The sequence below is a fragment of the Lytechinus pictus genome, chromosome 7, assembly GCF_037042905.1.
Source record: "Lytechinus pictus isolate F3 Inbred chromosome 7, Lp3.0, whole genome shotgun sequence".
NCBI classification, from domain to species: Eukaryota; Metazoa; Echinodermata; class Echinoidea; order Temnopleuroida; family Toxopneustidae; genus Lytechinus; species Lytechinus pictus.
In genome coordinates, this window is record NC_087251.1 from 41,918,633 (window position 1) to 41,934,812 (window position 16,180).

Here is a 16,180-nt window from a genome sequence, read left to right on the forward strand (position 1 = left end):
TTTGTCCATTTTTCATCACACACCTATATAGGAACTTCTAAAATATGACTAGATATCGCTATGACCATGACATTAGGTTGGTAGGATTAAGTATTGTGTAAAATTTTAATGGCCCAAATTTGATCTTCATATGTTCTTAATCTATCTATGCTAGGCTCAAAACTTTTCAGTCGCCCCTTGTACATGACATCCGTTTTTGAGCAATTTTGGGTCTGATGTGCATATGTAAGTTTGGAACTTTCAGACTTCGTATCAGGATGTAGCAAATTTGGTGTCAAAAGTTGCGCGAGACTTCAAAGAAAAAAGTCAGGGCAAAATCTCTGTGCAATTTGGACTTACCAGGTGAAAAGCCGAAGGGGGGCAGGGCCCTAGTTAGGGTTAATTGAAAAGGTATTTTGCAATGATGTTCAGGGAAGCTCATGAAGTATTATGATTTCTTTCATTGCAGTCATGCCTTACTTTGACAAATATGAAATTCACCTCATTATCCAAGCAGTAATACTAATAAGAATTGTTTTTTGGGGAGAATATATTTTTAAAGACATATACTATAGTTCTGTATGTAAAGTTTTTTTTCTGAATAACTTGGTACAAACAATAAAAACAGCCAAGCTCTGTGTTGTCAAATGTTAAAACAATGTTAAACTTTTAATTGATACAGTTGCCATGGTATCGAAGCAACAGATAGCTTCAATATATTCACCACATCAAGGTCCTAATAAAGCTCTATGGTCGGAGCATGCAAGGACAATTCATCATTTTATTTCATATTCATAGAATCATCAAGATCCTTTATAATACATATTACACATTCTCATTCTTTCTTTTGAATCACCCCAAAACACATCCCCAAAATTCCTCCTTTCCAAGTTAGCTGCAATGAAAACATTCATGGAAGTTGATGCAAATGAAGGGAGTGGATATTTGGCTCATCACTTCGAGACATACCCTAGCACCCAGTTGGAAGATAACCTTTCAACTTCCATGTACAGTACATGTCTATGTTTGTTCTTAAATGATTATTACTCAGACAGCGTATGTGTTTGAACAATGCATGAATGATCGGTCTCTGCAGTCTAGATATAAAGAGATGTCTGAATACACGCGATTACGTTGCATAGACCAACATAAATACGGCGGAAATAATAGAGAATATGTATCATGTATCAAATTAAAGCACAGTAGAGTATATCTACAATATATAGTGGCTGGGCTATACCAATTCATAATCAAATTATTCTTATTATATCATGACTAGTGATCTCATGTTCAACGCTAACATCTTGGTATTGGTGTTAGGTCAATTTATATGTCAGCACCTTACTTAAAGATAAATGCCAGTTGTGGTAACGATCTCAAAATGACTTTTTACAGAATCCAATATGACCACCCAAGTGTCTGTATGAATAAAAATATGTGCCAAAGGATTCTGGAAGAAATTGTGTAATTGCTGAAAAAATAAGCAAAATAAGCGCGGATTTGGGCACTTCCGTCGGGTCTTTATTTCAGCAGAAATAATATACACTCTCCCACGTGTGCCTATCTGTGTTGGCGATCTTCAGAGTGATCGTTTTTCAGCTTAGATTTTATGATTTCACAAAGTTAAGTATATGTAACTGTACCAGATCTAGATCCACGATTATATAGTATTACTTAACCTTGGTTTTACAGACTTTCTCACAAAATCAGTGTTTTACTGCAACTACTTTCATTTAGCTTTAAAATGAAGCCGATCCAAGAATGAATCTCACTACATGTAGGTGTGAAGCTCCCAACACCAGGACCGGCATTAACACCAAACTATCCAATATATCATGTATTTATTCCTTGAGATTTATTGGGTGTTATCATATACACTCTCCTAGGAGGCAATAAGACAACTGCTGGAGAATTAAAAGCTCTGAATCGAGGAAAAGATGCAAGTTAACTCTTCTAAAGGCCACCGCACACCTTACGACTGTTCGCGATCCGATTTTGGAACAAATCGTACTTTGCTCATTTTCTGAAAATGTGAATGGAATAAATCATTTTATTTAAAGTTAAAATTAATTGAAAGTATACTAACATAACAATTTTGAAAGATTGCAAGCCTTTATTTTGGAATAAAGGCCAAATTGGTTTCAAATCGTAGCCAATCGGACGACTGCAATGACGTCATTACGACTAGATATTAAATTCGCTTTTATTCGAGGAAGGATGATAGCATAGTCACAGATTTGAACATAGGTATCTATACGATGATTTAGAACATTACACAGTAAGATATTCCAAGTCTTAATATTAGCATCAAATTCTACTACATTATATTCTAAAATCGGGTCGCAGACCAGTCGTAAGGTGTGCGGTCGCCTTTAGATGTCTAGAATGTTTACTCTTTGAAATGGATCACATTCACCAATAATAACTTCTTGAAAGATCAGGTTGAAACAAGGGGAAAAAACCCCTCAATGATAAATAAAGCATTACCTACTTTAGAAAAGATATCATAATAAATAGAAGCATGTGTTTCCCAAATATCAACTACGTAACCCTTTTGTGCATTCATTCATTGCATAAATCTTGCAAGCCAAAACTTCTTTACAAATATCTATCTCAAGTAATAATCAATTATTTTATAGGAAAAGTTATTTTGAGTATCTATTCTGTCACTAGATTGAGACACTACAGTCAATCCATCACAATTAAAAGTATGCAAAATTGTATCATCGAGGGAAGCAATGAAGCAATTGGACCATTTTTACATAGAACTTTCAATTATAACTTCCCTAAATCCTGATTTGATTCTGATTGACTCTCAAGTAGAGTTACCATGTTAGTTACCTTTGATGGCAGAGATAACATGAATGGTTAAGTCTTACATCACAGGGTCCTGGATTGTCTTACACAACACATCTCAAGTATCAATAAACATTCATAATAAAAATGGTGTCACTTTGTTTTGTTCTTTACCATATTGAAAATATATCACAACTGAACAACTGAAGTTTTTCATATCCATTATGATACATAATGATGCAAACATCGTCTCTCAAAATGTATTTACACCAGCATTGATGTAAAGCATGTGTATACTCTAGACAGGATGTTACTAGAAATAAGGACCACAGCAAAGCACAGTACGATGTATTCAAGGCATTCATATAGATAGTAGATACTAAAGTATAAATTCTTCTCCTATTCCCATGCTTTGTAATCACTGGGTTTTTTTTTTCAAAGCAACATGCATTATGAACTTCATTAATGAATCAGTAGTACAATGCTCCATTTGGGATGAAATAGAACTTCTTGGTCCTTCAATGATGATACTACTTCTGGGGTCCGTTGCAGAAAGAGTTGGGTTTACACGCAAGTCAAAAAATCAATCGCAAGTCCCAAATGCGCGCTGTTGATCGGTTGAAAATCAAGTTGCGCAAGATTTTTAGAGTTGCGATTGATTGCAACTCTTTCTGCAACAGGCCCCAGAGCATTTAAATGTTTTGATGGCAATAACAAGATTTTCTATCAATTAATGGTATGCCCCAATCTACTGTATAAGATCTAGTTTCCGGGAATTCATTTCATTACAATGATGTGTTCATCATTACAAAAGCCCTCAATTGCTTTACAAAACAGTTGAAAAAGAATGAACGGCCATAAAAGGGTTTTAACTGTAACAATAAATTATCCTCTTACATTTCACATCTGAATAGATATATTATACAAACAAATGCAGGCCAACATGAAATCTTTGTGAAAGAAGAAATGCAATTAAACAGAATGCATACTTCATCATGAATGATTCCAGTTGTGAGTTGAGACAGATCACTTGGTCTTGTAATCTGAACACCAGGACCCCGTCTTATAAAGATTTAGGATTTAAACCAATCAAACTCAAGTATATGAAAATCCATCAATGTCATATTATTTTCTTTAGGAAATTTGCACAATGTCCTTTGAAAACAAAGAGAAGCACAGTGAATTGTAAAGAAAGCTATGAATGTATGAATATATATCATATCTAGAAAATATTTTGAACAAACATGTATTTTACATGTTGACGTTGCTGGCCGTCCATAGTTGTGGTTGATTGGATCAATCGCAACTCTTTGTAAGACGGGTCCTGGGTTCCGTAACACAAAGGTTAGCGATCAATCATTCGCTTGATTTTCACGATTGATTGTACATTGTGGTCAATGGAATCAATCATAGAAAAATGTTCTACGATCATTGCTAAGTTTTGTGTTACTGGCCCCTGGTTTCAAAACCAGGTCAGTGCCTAGTGGCCTATGGTAAGGCATTTATCTTCATAACCAGGGTGGGGTTTCACAAAGAGTTAAGTGTGACATATAGAGACATGCTTAAATGTTGACAGACCGTTTGATGTAATGTGCAATCTTATTGATTAATAAAGCAGGAGTGCGCATCCTTTTAGCACAATTTGACCGATGCGGTGATGCCTGCAATTCCGCCAGCAACTGGGACTTTAAGTCACACTTAAATCTTTATGAAACACCCCAGGTCTATCAAAGAGGACCTTCAGCCATTGGTCCTCAGGTTGCTTAATGACAAAGCCTCCTTGCTTTCTTAGCTGTCATGCAAAGTAACAGCCACTTACCAGTCACTTATTTCAAATACAAAGTCAGACAGCAAACATTCTTCAGAATACTTTATTCTTAACAAGTGACTCTGGAATCATTTGTATTGAGGTACTTCACAAATGATGCATATATCCCATATGATTTATAACAAAATGGCCATTTGTCTTTATATGAATTCATATACATATCAATTTAGTTTCTCACTACCAATTGACAGCTTAACAAACGACTGACATTTTGTTAGAAGCTTCAGAAATGTTTTCTTTTTAAAGAATATGAAGCACAATCGTAGTAAGCGCTTACCACCTTAATTTTAGATGAATGACAGTAGTGTGACACATTCAAAGATAGTATGTATTAATGTCCTTACAATGAAGAAAACAAACTTATTGATTATTACTCATATTTCTAGACAATGAGACATGCCATAGCATTCAAAATTGACTCTGTTTAGCCACTGACTGAATATTCAAGTGTATATTATATTTGTATCAAGTCATTTGCATCAACTGATATGCCTTCACAGTGGGCAAAACATGCCTAACATTTCATTGTTAGACCCCAAGATATTTGATTCACATATTTTTGTAAATGTTATATAATATATACATTTCATCTAAAACATTGAAAATTTTTCAAAAGACGCAAATCTGGATGACCTATCAAAAAATGTAACTCAGCAATGAATTGTAAAATTTAACAAATAAAGAACAAAATGCTTATCAATCTTGATGAGTATGTACTGTATGAATACCACTCACTTATTTGAATTTGGCAATTTTGTAAAATTAATTTTCAGAAAAATTCCAATGGATATTACAGAAATAAAAATAAATAATATTCATCAAATGTGTAGGGGATAAGGATGGTGAATGGTACAAACTAAACATACCCATCAACAAAACCTATTTCAACAAAGAATAGCTGTCAGTCAAGTTCATCAAAATCTGACTCCAAATAAAAACTGATCTTACTTTTCACCTATCTTCCACTTCAATTTCCTCATTGCAGAATATTACAATCACAAGTCCAGCTTCACCGCTACTTCAATGGATCTTCTTAAATATATCTAGATCTATAACTCTGAGTAATTCACATTTCTAGTAAGTAGATGCTGGGGTCTTCGACACCGGCTTTGATTTTACGAAGGAAGGTAACGGCTTCCCTACCATCGATGAGTCTGTGGTCGTACGTCAAGGCAATGTACATCATAGGCCGTATCTCAACCTGTATAAGAAACAAATACACCCCCCAAAAAATATATATATCAGTCATGGGTCCCTATTGTTGCATCGATATATATTCATCTAACAGAAAAAAAATCTTTCAGCTGGTCTACATTTGGAAACAAGGTGGTTCGCGAACCAAGAGTCTCACCTGATTTTACAATCAATAAAACAGGCAACATGATCTTTTCACTCGTAGATGACCTTTAACCCCATCATTCTCATGAGGTCACATGTGGTATTACCCAATGATCATTTATGCCAAGTGTGAAAACAATTGATGCAGAAAGAAAGAAACGTTAAGAAAAGTTAAATAAAAATTAACACTTTTTTAAACAGACCAACGGACTAACAGGAAAAGTGATTACTACGTCTCTGCTGAACTTTGTTCAGGCAAGACAAAAAAAATGAGAACTGAAATAAATGATGATGTTAGTGATGTTGATGATAATTCTGAGTTTGATGACGGTGGTGAAGGATGATGACATCAACGGCAAACACTGACAGTGACCATGATGATGATAATGATGATATGGTGATGATGGATGATAATGATTATGATTATGATGACAGTAGTGGTAGTGGTGACGATGATGATGGTGATGATCATCATGATGATGATGGTGATGATGAGGATGATGGTGATGATGATGGTGATAATGGTAATAATCAGTGATGATGATGATGGTGATGATGGTGATAATGGTAATAATTAGTGATAATGATGGTGATGATGATGATAATGATGATGATGGTGATGACAGTAGTGATAGTGGTGATGATCATGATAATGATGATGATAATGATAATGATGGTAATGATGATGATGGTGGAGATGATGATGGTGATGATGATGATGGTGATGATGATGATGGTGATAATGGTAATAATCAGTGATGATGATAATGATGGTGATGATGATAATGATGGTGACGATGATTATGATGATGGTGATAATGATTACAGTAGTGGTAGCAGCGATGATGATGATATTTGAGGAGCTCACCTTTCCATTTATAGCAACGGGTCTATCAAACGAGGCGTGCATTCCCAGGATTGCTGACTGAGGTGGGTTGATGATAGGGGTACCAAACATAGAACCAAATACACCTCCATTACTTATTGTAAAGGTACCTCCATCCATGTCTTCAACTGCTAGTGTTCCTGATCTGGCCTGGATAGACAAAGAAGATGTGGAAGAAGAGAAAGTGAACCTTTTGTCTGAGAAAAACGATGGATGGAGATTATATAGATCAAAATTATAGAACATTACTAATTTGTCTGCATTTTGAATTAAGTACAGCATTGTCCTTGTCTTTGTAACAAGAAAATATCACTTCTTCTTTTTTAATAAAAACTGTTGAAGTTGAATCAAGTTTGCACACATTTGAAATCCGAAGATTTTATGATCTAAGCATGTAATAGGATTTATCGAATTTAATTGACTTGAAATGAACTTTGATCGTCATTTAATAAAATAAAACTATATATGCTATATAACATACTGGCTCCCACTTCATGCCATATAACCTTTCCTCTGTAATGAATACATTCTAACAATAATCAATTCAATATCAAACTTAACCTTCTAAACTTGAATCTTTGAAGATTTGAATCTTTTTAAATCTTTGAAAAAATACACTTAAAATTGTTGACACTTTGATCTTCATTTTTTATAAAAAGAAAACCATTTCTGAACCTTTCTGGTTCCCACTTCATGCTGTATCACTTTTCTCTGTGATCAATACATTCCAACAATAATCAATTCACTATCATACTTTACCTTCTATAAACATTTTATAAAAACCTTTTTTGTAAAGTATTTGCAGATTTGAATCTTTTCTGAAAAAGTACAGCTGAAATTGTTGACACTTTCTTTTATTCAGAAAATTTAGGCCAGCATAAATACCACCCCCCCCCAAAAAAAAAAAAACCCTGATAAATCTATTGCTGTTTGTTGCACCCCTTTTCTCTGGATGCTTGGCAGAATATTGGGGGGGGGGGGAGGTGTTGGAAGAAGAGAAAATACCTTTTCACCAAGCTCATTCAGCCCCTTCTCAACGTCCGCAAAGCTCATACCATCAGCATTACGAAGAACAGGAACTACTAGACCCTAAAGGAAGAGAGAGAAATTCAAAAAATATTGTTTCGATTTGACTGCATTTCATTTCCACATCTCAGTAACAAAAGTATATACAAGTACATGTATAATCATTTATCAACATTACATTACATAAAAACAAACAAATATTTTCCAACATAATGATTAACATACATATTATTCTAATTAATATATAATTGGAAAATTTTTACCTGTTTTTAATTATTGAAAAAAAAAGGTAAAGTATAAACATCAACAAATGAAATGGGGAAGACTGCCATGTTTAGCTTGGAGCTTGAAATTGATGGAGGCATTGAAATGAAAGGGGGGGGGGGCAACAATCTAGACTCATTCTGCTGTAATGTAAATGATAGAAAGTCTCAGTCTGCGAATAAAAGTCCGTTTTGATGATATGCACATTGTATGTAAATGGAGAAATGAAAATAAAACAAACCATATTTGAAAAGAATTACAAATTCATTATATCATATTGAACTGGAAGAGAGCATTTGAATTCTACATTATCTGGCTGAATCTCAACTTTCAGAGCCAGAGATCTCATAATTCATAGAATAAATGGGAAAATCATTTCAATCATACCTTAGGAGTAGCCACAGCCACGCTGATGTCAACGTAGTCACGATACACTATTTCATTTTCATCAATAACTGTGATAACAAAGGAGTGACAGACAAAATAGAAAATTAAGGTAAACTGGAGATAGCTAGAATGAACAAGATTTAGATGGAAATATGTCTTCAAAGAGGAGTTAAAAAACATTTGCAAATAGTTGGAAACATCCCTCAAGCTGACAATGATCTGAACATACTGTTTTGACTATGTGTCATAGAAATTGACTATTTATTATTGTCCTGATTTCAAGTGAAAGGTGAAAATGTTTGAATGCAAGCATCAAGTGGATGTGCATCACTGCTGGCACCATATGGTGACAAATATTGGAGATGATTTCAAATGACTGTATAAAGCTAAATTATACCTATAAATACTTATAGCTATCATACAAATACACATGAAAATCCATTTTAAATCCCTGCGTAACGAGCAGTAGAGAATTTATAACTAAATGCTGCTAGGTATGTGTAATGTAGGATTTGACAGAAAAATATGATAAATAATTCAATACAGGGATTTAAATCAGGAGTTTAATATCCCACATTTAAGCAGCTAAAATAAGCATGAATAAGCACACAATGCATATTCATGCATTTAAGAATGATACAATACTGGATCTTTCAAGTGGCTTCTGTGCAAAAAAATATCAAGTAACGGGATGTAACCACACAATGATTTCCAATTCTTGTATGACACTGAGCCACAGGGATAGACAAAAAAAGTCGTCCCTTGAAACTACTTATGCACTGGACATGTAAAACGATTGGATTAAGTTATTTTTGTGGATAGGCACTGATGGCATAAAAGTTGTCAGCCAGTTCTCAGAATACTGATTTGTGAACAAGATGAAGATATACTGTCTCTATCTGTACATTCAAGTTTTAGGTTTATACAGTTAAGGTAAGAATGTACTGTGTAAGTTAATATATATCTTGGTTATTAAGAGACTCGGCATGAGGCTGCATCAAATGGATGATTGGCAGTGCAACCTCTCTAAATACATTTGAGTTTGTTGCTATTACAACTGCTATGTTGGGTGGGTTATGACTACATACCTGCATTAACAACGGGCATTTCCTTGAGAGCATAAGATGATGCTTTGACGAAAGCCGACATAAAGCCCAACTTGACTCCATGCTTCTTGATGAAAGCATCTTTGTGTTTATTCCTTACCCCTATTATATTGCTATAGATAAGAAGAAATATAATACACACGTCATGTGACTATGTTGCAACAAATGTACAGATTCTTAATGTAATAGAACTATAACAATAGTCATGTCCGTGTCTTCCCTACATGGGAGGTTTCAGTGGCTTTCCAGAATTCCCATTGTTTTTGTCTACGCAGGCATTTGCATTGACCGAAAACCGAGCAGAACATCATACAAGATTAAAATTAGAAAAATAGAAAAATCCATGTTTTATTGTTTACAGGGTTGTAATAAAAAACGTTTTTTATAAAAAAAAACAAATAAAACGTTTTTTATTGTTTTAAAACGTTTTAAATCGTTTTAAAACGTATTTTTCCCCCAACGAACGATGAAATTTTCTGTAAATCAATTAAACTATACATTTAATACTGTATTATTTAAGCTCTTGATGTTTTAAATACATTTTTTGAGTAAGTAAGAGAAAACTACAATTTTTCTCACTGAATTTCCAAAAGAAAAGTTCATATTTTCCCAAAAATTACTAAATCATTGAAATTGAATGCAAAAAAGTACATTGACATTTTATAAGTTTATTCCTCATACATGTACATACATTTGAGTCTTGTCAATCTAGGGGGTGAGAAGAATTTGCACAATGTAAGAAAATGACATAATCTAAAGACTATGGGCTTTCAAAGCTTGATATCATTTAATCAATATTCTTCATTTCATTTTAATAAATTAAACCAATTTTAGAGCATGAAATACAAGTTTGGGTTTAAATCTATAAATAAAGCCCTTATTTCTTTAATTGAAGATTTTTAATCAAAATGTTTTTTAGTGTTTGTTTTAACTTTTTTTTTAATATTTCTTATGAACAGTTTTTTTGGTTAGGTTTTTTTTTAATGGAAATTATTGGCGATAATTTTCCAATCATGTACAAATATTGGTACAGGTACGAATGTTGGCAAAAAATTCACATTGGCTTTATACATGAAATCACGTTATTGAGCAATTCGGGGTCTGACATGCACTTGTGTAATATCATAATCACATACCGATGCATGCATCCCAAAAATAGTCTTGAACAATATGGCGTGGCCCTGTCCTGCTCATGGATTCATCATAGAAAATTTTTAGGGGGCCATTACGGTCCCCTGGGATTGTTAGGGTTAAAGGTCAGGTCCACCCCAGAAAAATGTTGATTTTAATCAGTAGAGAAAATTCAAACAAGCATAATGCTGAAAATTTCATCAAAATCAAATGTGAAATAAGTTACATGTATGACACTTTAAAGTTTCGCTTATTTTTCACAAAACAGTAATACCAACCATCTCAGTGATATGCAAATGAAAGAGTCGATGATGTTCCTCACTATTTATTTTGTTTTTTATTGTTTGAACAATACAATTTCAATTTTTACAGATTTGATAATAATGACCTACTTGACTGACCCAAAAAATGTTAAAAACAATGGTAGTTCCACATGTTCAGGGAGGAATAAAACTTTATTTCACATGACAATGATAAAATAACGAAATACAAAATAAGTAGTGAGTGAGTGATGTCATTAGTCCCCTCATTTGCATACCGACCAAGATATCTAATTGTTTTGCATAATTAAGCAAAACTTTAAAATGTCATAACTTTATCATTTTACATCCGATTTTAAAGAAATTTTCAGCATATACATGTATTTTTCTTGGGGTGGACTGTCCTTTAAGGTTTGCTAGCTGACAATCTTATACTGAATTAAACTACTTTTCTTCATCTTTACGAAGCGCAATGTTTCACCTGCTTTTGTATGTACCTCAAGAATACAATGTCAATTTTTTCAGTCTATTTGTAAAGTATTTTATGCTTTTGCAACTCCTCCATTCATTCAAGTACTACTATTACACATTTGAGCTTATTTTAAATAGTGTTTCTTTCCCTGTCTAAAAAGTGAGCACAACACTCAGATGTTTGTTATAATGAGAATATTCTATAGATTGATGTGCACAATTGAACAAGAGGATTTCAAGGAACATGACAAAGTGATGGAGAAAGGGGGATTAAGAAGGAAAGAGTGGTGTTGAAAAAGAGATTTAGTTAGAAGAAAATGATATACCACTTAAGAAATAAAAGAATAAAAAAAAATATTCATCTAAAATCACATCCATGACCATGCATATTTATAACACACAAGTCTATGAGGCGTTTTAAAACACGTTTTTTTTGTAAAAAAAAACGGGTGTTTTAAAACGCGTTTTAAAACATGTTTTAAAACACACCGTTTAAAACGTGCCAACCCTGATTGTTTAAAAAAGAAATCCTCCGAAAAAATGTTTTGCCCAATTAATTGTGGGCACTAATCAACGCCAGATGGACGTAGCTCTATCCCTTGTCTTATTGAATGCCAAACAGGGTAGCAGCAACTCACATTTATTAACGTCGTTTGGTCTGATGCAGCCGGGGTTTGGACTCCCGGTTGAGAGACGGACGCTCTACTAACACACTAGTACAAGAGCCAAAGAAACACCCCACACAAAATACCTGGATTTAATACTACGACAGGATGTGAAATTGAATAATCAGGTTGCATAGTCCAGGGGAGTAATTAAGGATAGGAAAGTCAGATGTTTATCTGACAAAAGTTGGTTTTATTTGACAGTTACCAGAGTAACTGTCAGATGTGTGCTTCTCAGCTAATCAAATTCGAGGAAACATGTCAGATCAAACAACTTGTCAGGCTGAAAATGTTAATGAAACACTCTCCAAAAGTAAGTTAATGAAAGTGATAATCCAAGGAGAAACGGTATTCTATGATGGTTAAACGCTATCTTAAATAAAGCATCATCAACTTGGGATCCGTATACAACTAACAACATTTGCAGCCATGAAAAAGTCTAGAGAAAAGCAGTTAGATTTGCCAATTACACTCATTCAAGGATCAAAAGAGTCACTGCCTTGAAAGATTCGACGGGCTGGATCCATCTCCAGGAAGAAGGTCAGAAGTCCTGTGAGGCCTGCTTATAAATACATAGACCCGTATTCTGAAGTCAGGTTTAATTTAAACTCTGGTTTTCAGTTGTGGTTTAACTATGGAAAGCCAGTTGTTACATAAATCTCTAACAGTAGAGGTTCAATGTATCAGCTCATTTGACTCCCAAAACATTATTAACTGCCTGGGAAGGATAAGTATGACAATTGTCTTCACCATTAAATAATTAGTGAAGAGCATAGTTAACTTGAGAAGCATTCTCTGTAAACAAAATTTTGAAACGTTTGGCTTCCCATAATTTTAGCACAGAGTTAGACCATGATCTAAGTTGAACCCGACTCCAGAATACGGGCCATAGTGGATAGAGATGGGGCCACGACCAACAATTGATAGTGACAAAGATAGGACAGATAAATATGCATACTTTCACTTTTCCCAATAAAAATGAAGGACTGGAATAGTGAATCTTCCTTGATATTATCCAAACCTTGTTGAATACCTTAAGGGTGCACTTAAAACAAACTGTAAACCAGTGCCTCAAAGATGGTGGTTGCACATGAAGACACTCTGTAATAAATGTGTAATGCAGTCTGCACACCCAGACTAGTTGTCCCCCTAGTCACAAGAGTACATTCCATCCCTGTGAAATGCCCAATCAGCTGAATATTCTAATATCTATCATGATGATAAATTGCAAGCAAGAGAATCTTCATAATTTTATTAAAATTACATGAAAATTCAAGTAAAGAATCAGAAAACATGAAAATGATTAAACAGCAATCAATGTAAATTTATATTGGATTCATTAATGAATATGATCTTTCAGTTAATATGCATGCAATGTTATACAAATCTCTATCTATCACTCCAAAGCATCAAGAAAGTGTAATTACAGTGAGCCCTCTGGTGGGCAATCAGCACACAGTTATCAAATGGTTCTTAAGCCAATGCAAGAATGGAAACAGGAATAAACAGATTGAGAGACAGAGATCAGGGGATTTTTTTACGAAAGAACTTGTCGGACGTTTTATCAGACAAGTCAAGTTTTATCTGACAGTTGCCATAGGAACAGTGCTTCTCAGCCAATCAAAATCAAGGAAAGATGTCAGAGCTGACAACTTGTTGGAGAACAATGTTGATGAAACACTCCCCTAATGCCTGTTTCCTAAAAATTGTTATAACAATATAATAACAAATTTACAATAGCAATGAAGAGCTACGGAAATCCTTCAATCATATTGGCTAATTGTAAATTTGTTATTGAAGTTGTGCATTTGTTATAACAAGCCTTTATGAAACCGGACCAAGGTGCCCCTGGAATGGTTCTCACCTCATATCTATTTCATTGAATGTAGTAAGCATTGCAGCAGTATTCTGGGCATCCTTGAGTCTTTGTGCTATCCTCTGTCTCATCCTGGACATCTTGACCTGTGATAAATCAAAGTTTGTAGTAAAAAGGGAAACAATATACAAATAATTTCTTCAAAATTTGAGAACAAATAACAAATTTATTGAATTTTGAAGTTTAGCAGTATTACGTGAAAACAGTTATATGCACATCATCGTGAATATTCATTAGGTGGGCTGATGATGTGCTGTCCCGACTTTCTTTTTTCTTATGTTATTACATGAAATCATAATTATTTCATATTTTCATACATGTGTGTATGATATGTCTCCCTTCTAGTGAAATAAGTTGTGGCAATGAATATCCAAAGCATTAAATTAGTTATCAATCCAATCTTTTTTAATTCTTGGACAAAATTTGAATAAACATAATTCTATATTATAAAATACAAAAAACAAGTGGGGATATGACATAATGAATTTGCTCACTGAATATTCATAAAGACATGCATAAAACTGCTTCACCGAAATAATACTCCTTCAAAATGACATAACTTTGTTATTCCTTGTCGGATTTTGAACAAATTTTCAGTTTTTTGTTCGCCTGATTTTCCTTTTATCTGTTCAAACCATATTATTTTCAGCTTGAAGAACCCCTTTAACAACCTGTAAAGGAAAGGACCACCTGCCTAAGAAGACCACGAGTTTGGTTTCCCCTGGAACACCCCCCCCCCCCCCTCTCCATTGAAACACGTATTCAAGGAACCTCTCTATAAAGACCACCTGTTCGTAAACAGTGTTATAGCTACAGTGGACAGCAGTGGTTGGGCCCTGACAGCACAGATGATTTCTGACCACCTATCATCATCGAAAACACTGCTTCCATCTTCCACTAATTTCAAATGAAAAGTGTTTCAAAACTAACTCTTTGCAAAGAGGAAGTGCACTTGCTTTCATTTCCATCTTTAATCTTGTTTTATTAGCGTAAATTACATTAAACATTCTGAAATTTGATATGATTTTATTGTGATTACATTGATATTCCTTCAATTTGGGCTTTAAGACCACTAACTTGGCCTGAAAAAAAAAATTGTAATGCTGTGAAAAAGCGGCCACCACTAAAATAAACCTCGGTAGAAAACTGCTCATAAAAATAAAGACAGCCTTTCTCATCTCCTTTATGTAGTCATTACATTCAGGAATCTATTTTCTTGAGTTTAGCATAACCAAACTACAAATTTTGCTGTCATTTTCAGTATCATGCCAGTACTGAATTATAAATAACAATTGAGTTCAGTCATTGAGTGATCTTACCCTTTGTTCCGATCTTGCTCCAAAGCCAATAGGTTCTGACTGGGATACTGCAGCAGGCTGGATAGGGACTGATGATGCTGTAGAAAAAAACATAGAAAACTGATGACAGTGGCGAGGATTGATATCATTATAAATAACAATAATCTGCCTTAATACCACATTGAAATGACATGACATCTCGATGTGCATAGCAAATACATTGCCTGCATACAGTATACAGGGATGTTGAGGTCTAGAGGTTTTGACTCTCGCCCTTGTAACAGAGGGTTGTGGGTTCAAATCCCCAACAAAGCATGTTTCCCATCAGCAAGAAATTTACCCACATTGTGCTGCACTCAACCCAGGTGAGGGGAATGGGTACATGGCAGAATTAATTCCTTGAAATGCACTCAGCCCTGGGAACTGGCAGCTCAAGACAGAGCTGGGGGTAATGGCACAACCATAAATCACAAAAGTTCTTTGACAGTGTGTTTACATTGCATGTTTGTCACAAATTGAACATTCTTACTGCTCTTAAATAGTGAAATTCTTGAAAATACCTCCTCAAACAGGGAGCACAAAAATCAACATACAGTATAATGAATGAATAAATAGCTCATACAGTTGTATGTACTATAAAAAAGGAGCCTTGAAAAATCCCCATTCATTGTGTACTACATAGTTAAAGCTTATCCAATGTAGCAGATCTACGCAGTATGTTGTCAGAAGTAGCCCCCCCCCCCCCATTTTTCGCCTGTTGTGAGACTGTTTGATAATATCAGCATACATATACCTTGAGTACCCATATCAATTATAAAAAAAACACATTATGGAATCAGCAGGTGAAAGGGTATATACAGTGTAGTTTG

The 16,180-nt window shown here is 34.4% G+C and overlaps 1 protein-coding gene across 1 annotated transcript in view; it reads right to left on the reverse strand.

Moving 5' to 3' along the window:
• Window positions 1-619: 619 nt before the first annotated feature.
• LOC129264204 (dihydrolipoyllysine-residue succinyltransferase component of 2-oxoglutarate dehydrogenase complex, mitochondrial-like) overlaps window positions 620-16,180 on the reverse strand; it is a 40,044-nt gene continuing 24,483 nt past the window's right edge. The window contains exons 9-16 of the mRNA XM_064101513.1: window positions 15,333-15,409; window positions 14,002-14,099; window positions 9,593-9,723; window positions 8,505-8,572; window positions 7,833-7,916; window positions 6,810-6,977; window positions 2,886-5,804; window positions 620-1,950 (exon numbers count right to left, since the gene is read on the reverse strand). Coding sequence (XP_063957583.1) covers window positions 5,670-5,804; window positions 6,810-6,977; window positions 7,833-7,916; window positions 8,505-8,572; window positions 9,593-9,723; window positions 14,002-14,099; window positions 15,333-15,409 — 761 coding nt within the window. The 3' untranslated portion in view covers window positions 620-1,950; window positions 2,886-5,669. The remainder of the gene's footprint in view (window positions 1,951-2,885; window positions 5,805-6,809; window positions 6,978-7,832; window positions 7,917-8,504; window positions 8,573-9,592; window positions 9,724-14,001; window positions 14,100-15,332; window positions 15,410-16,180) is intronic.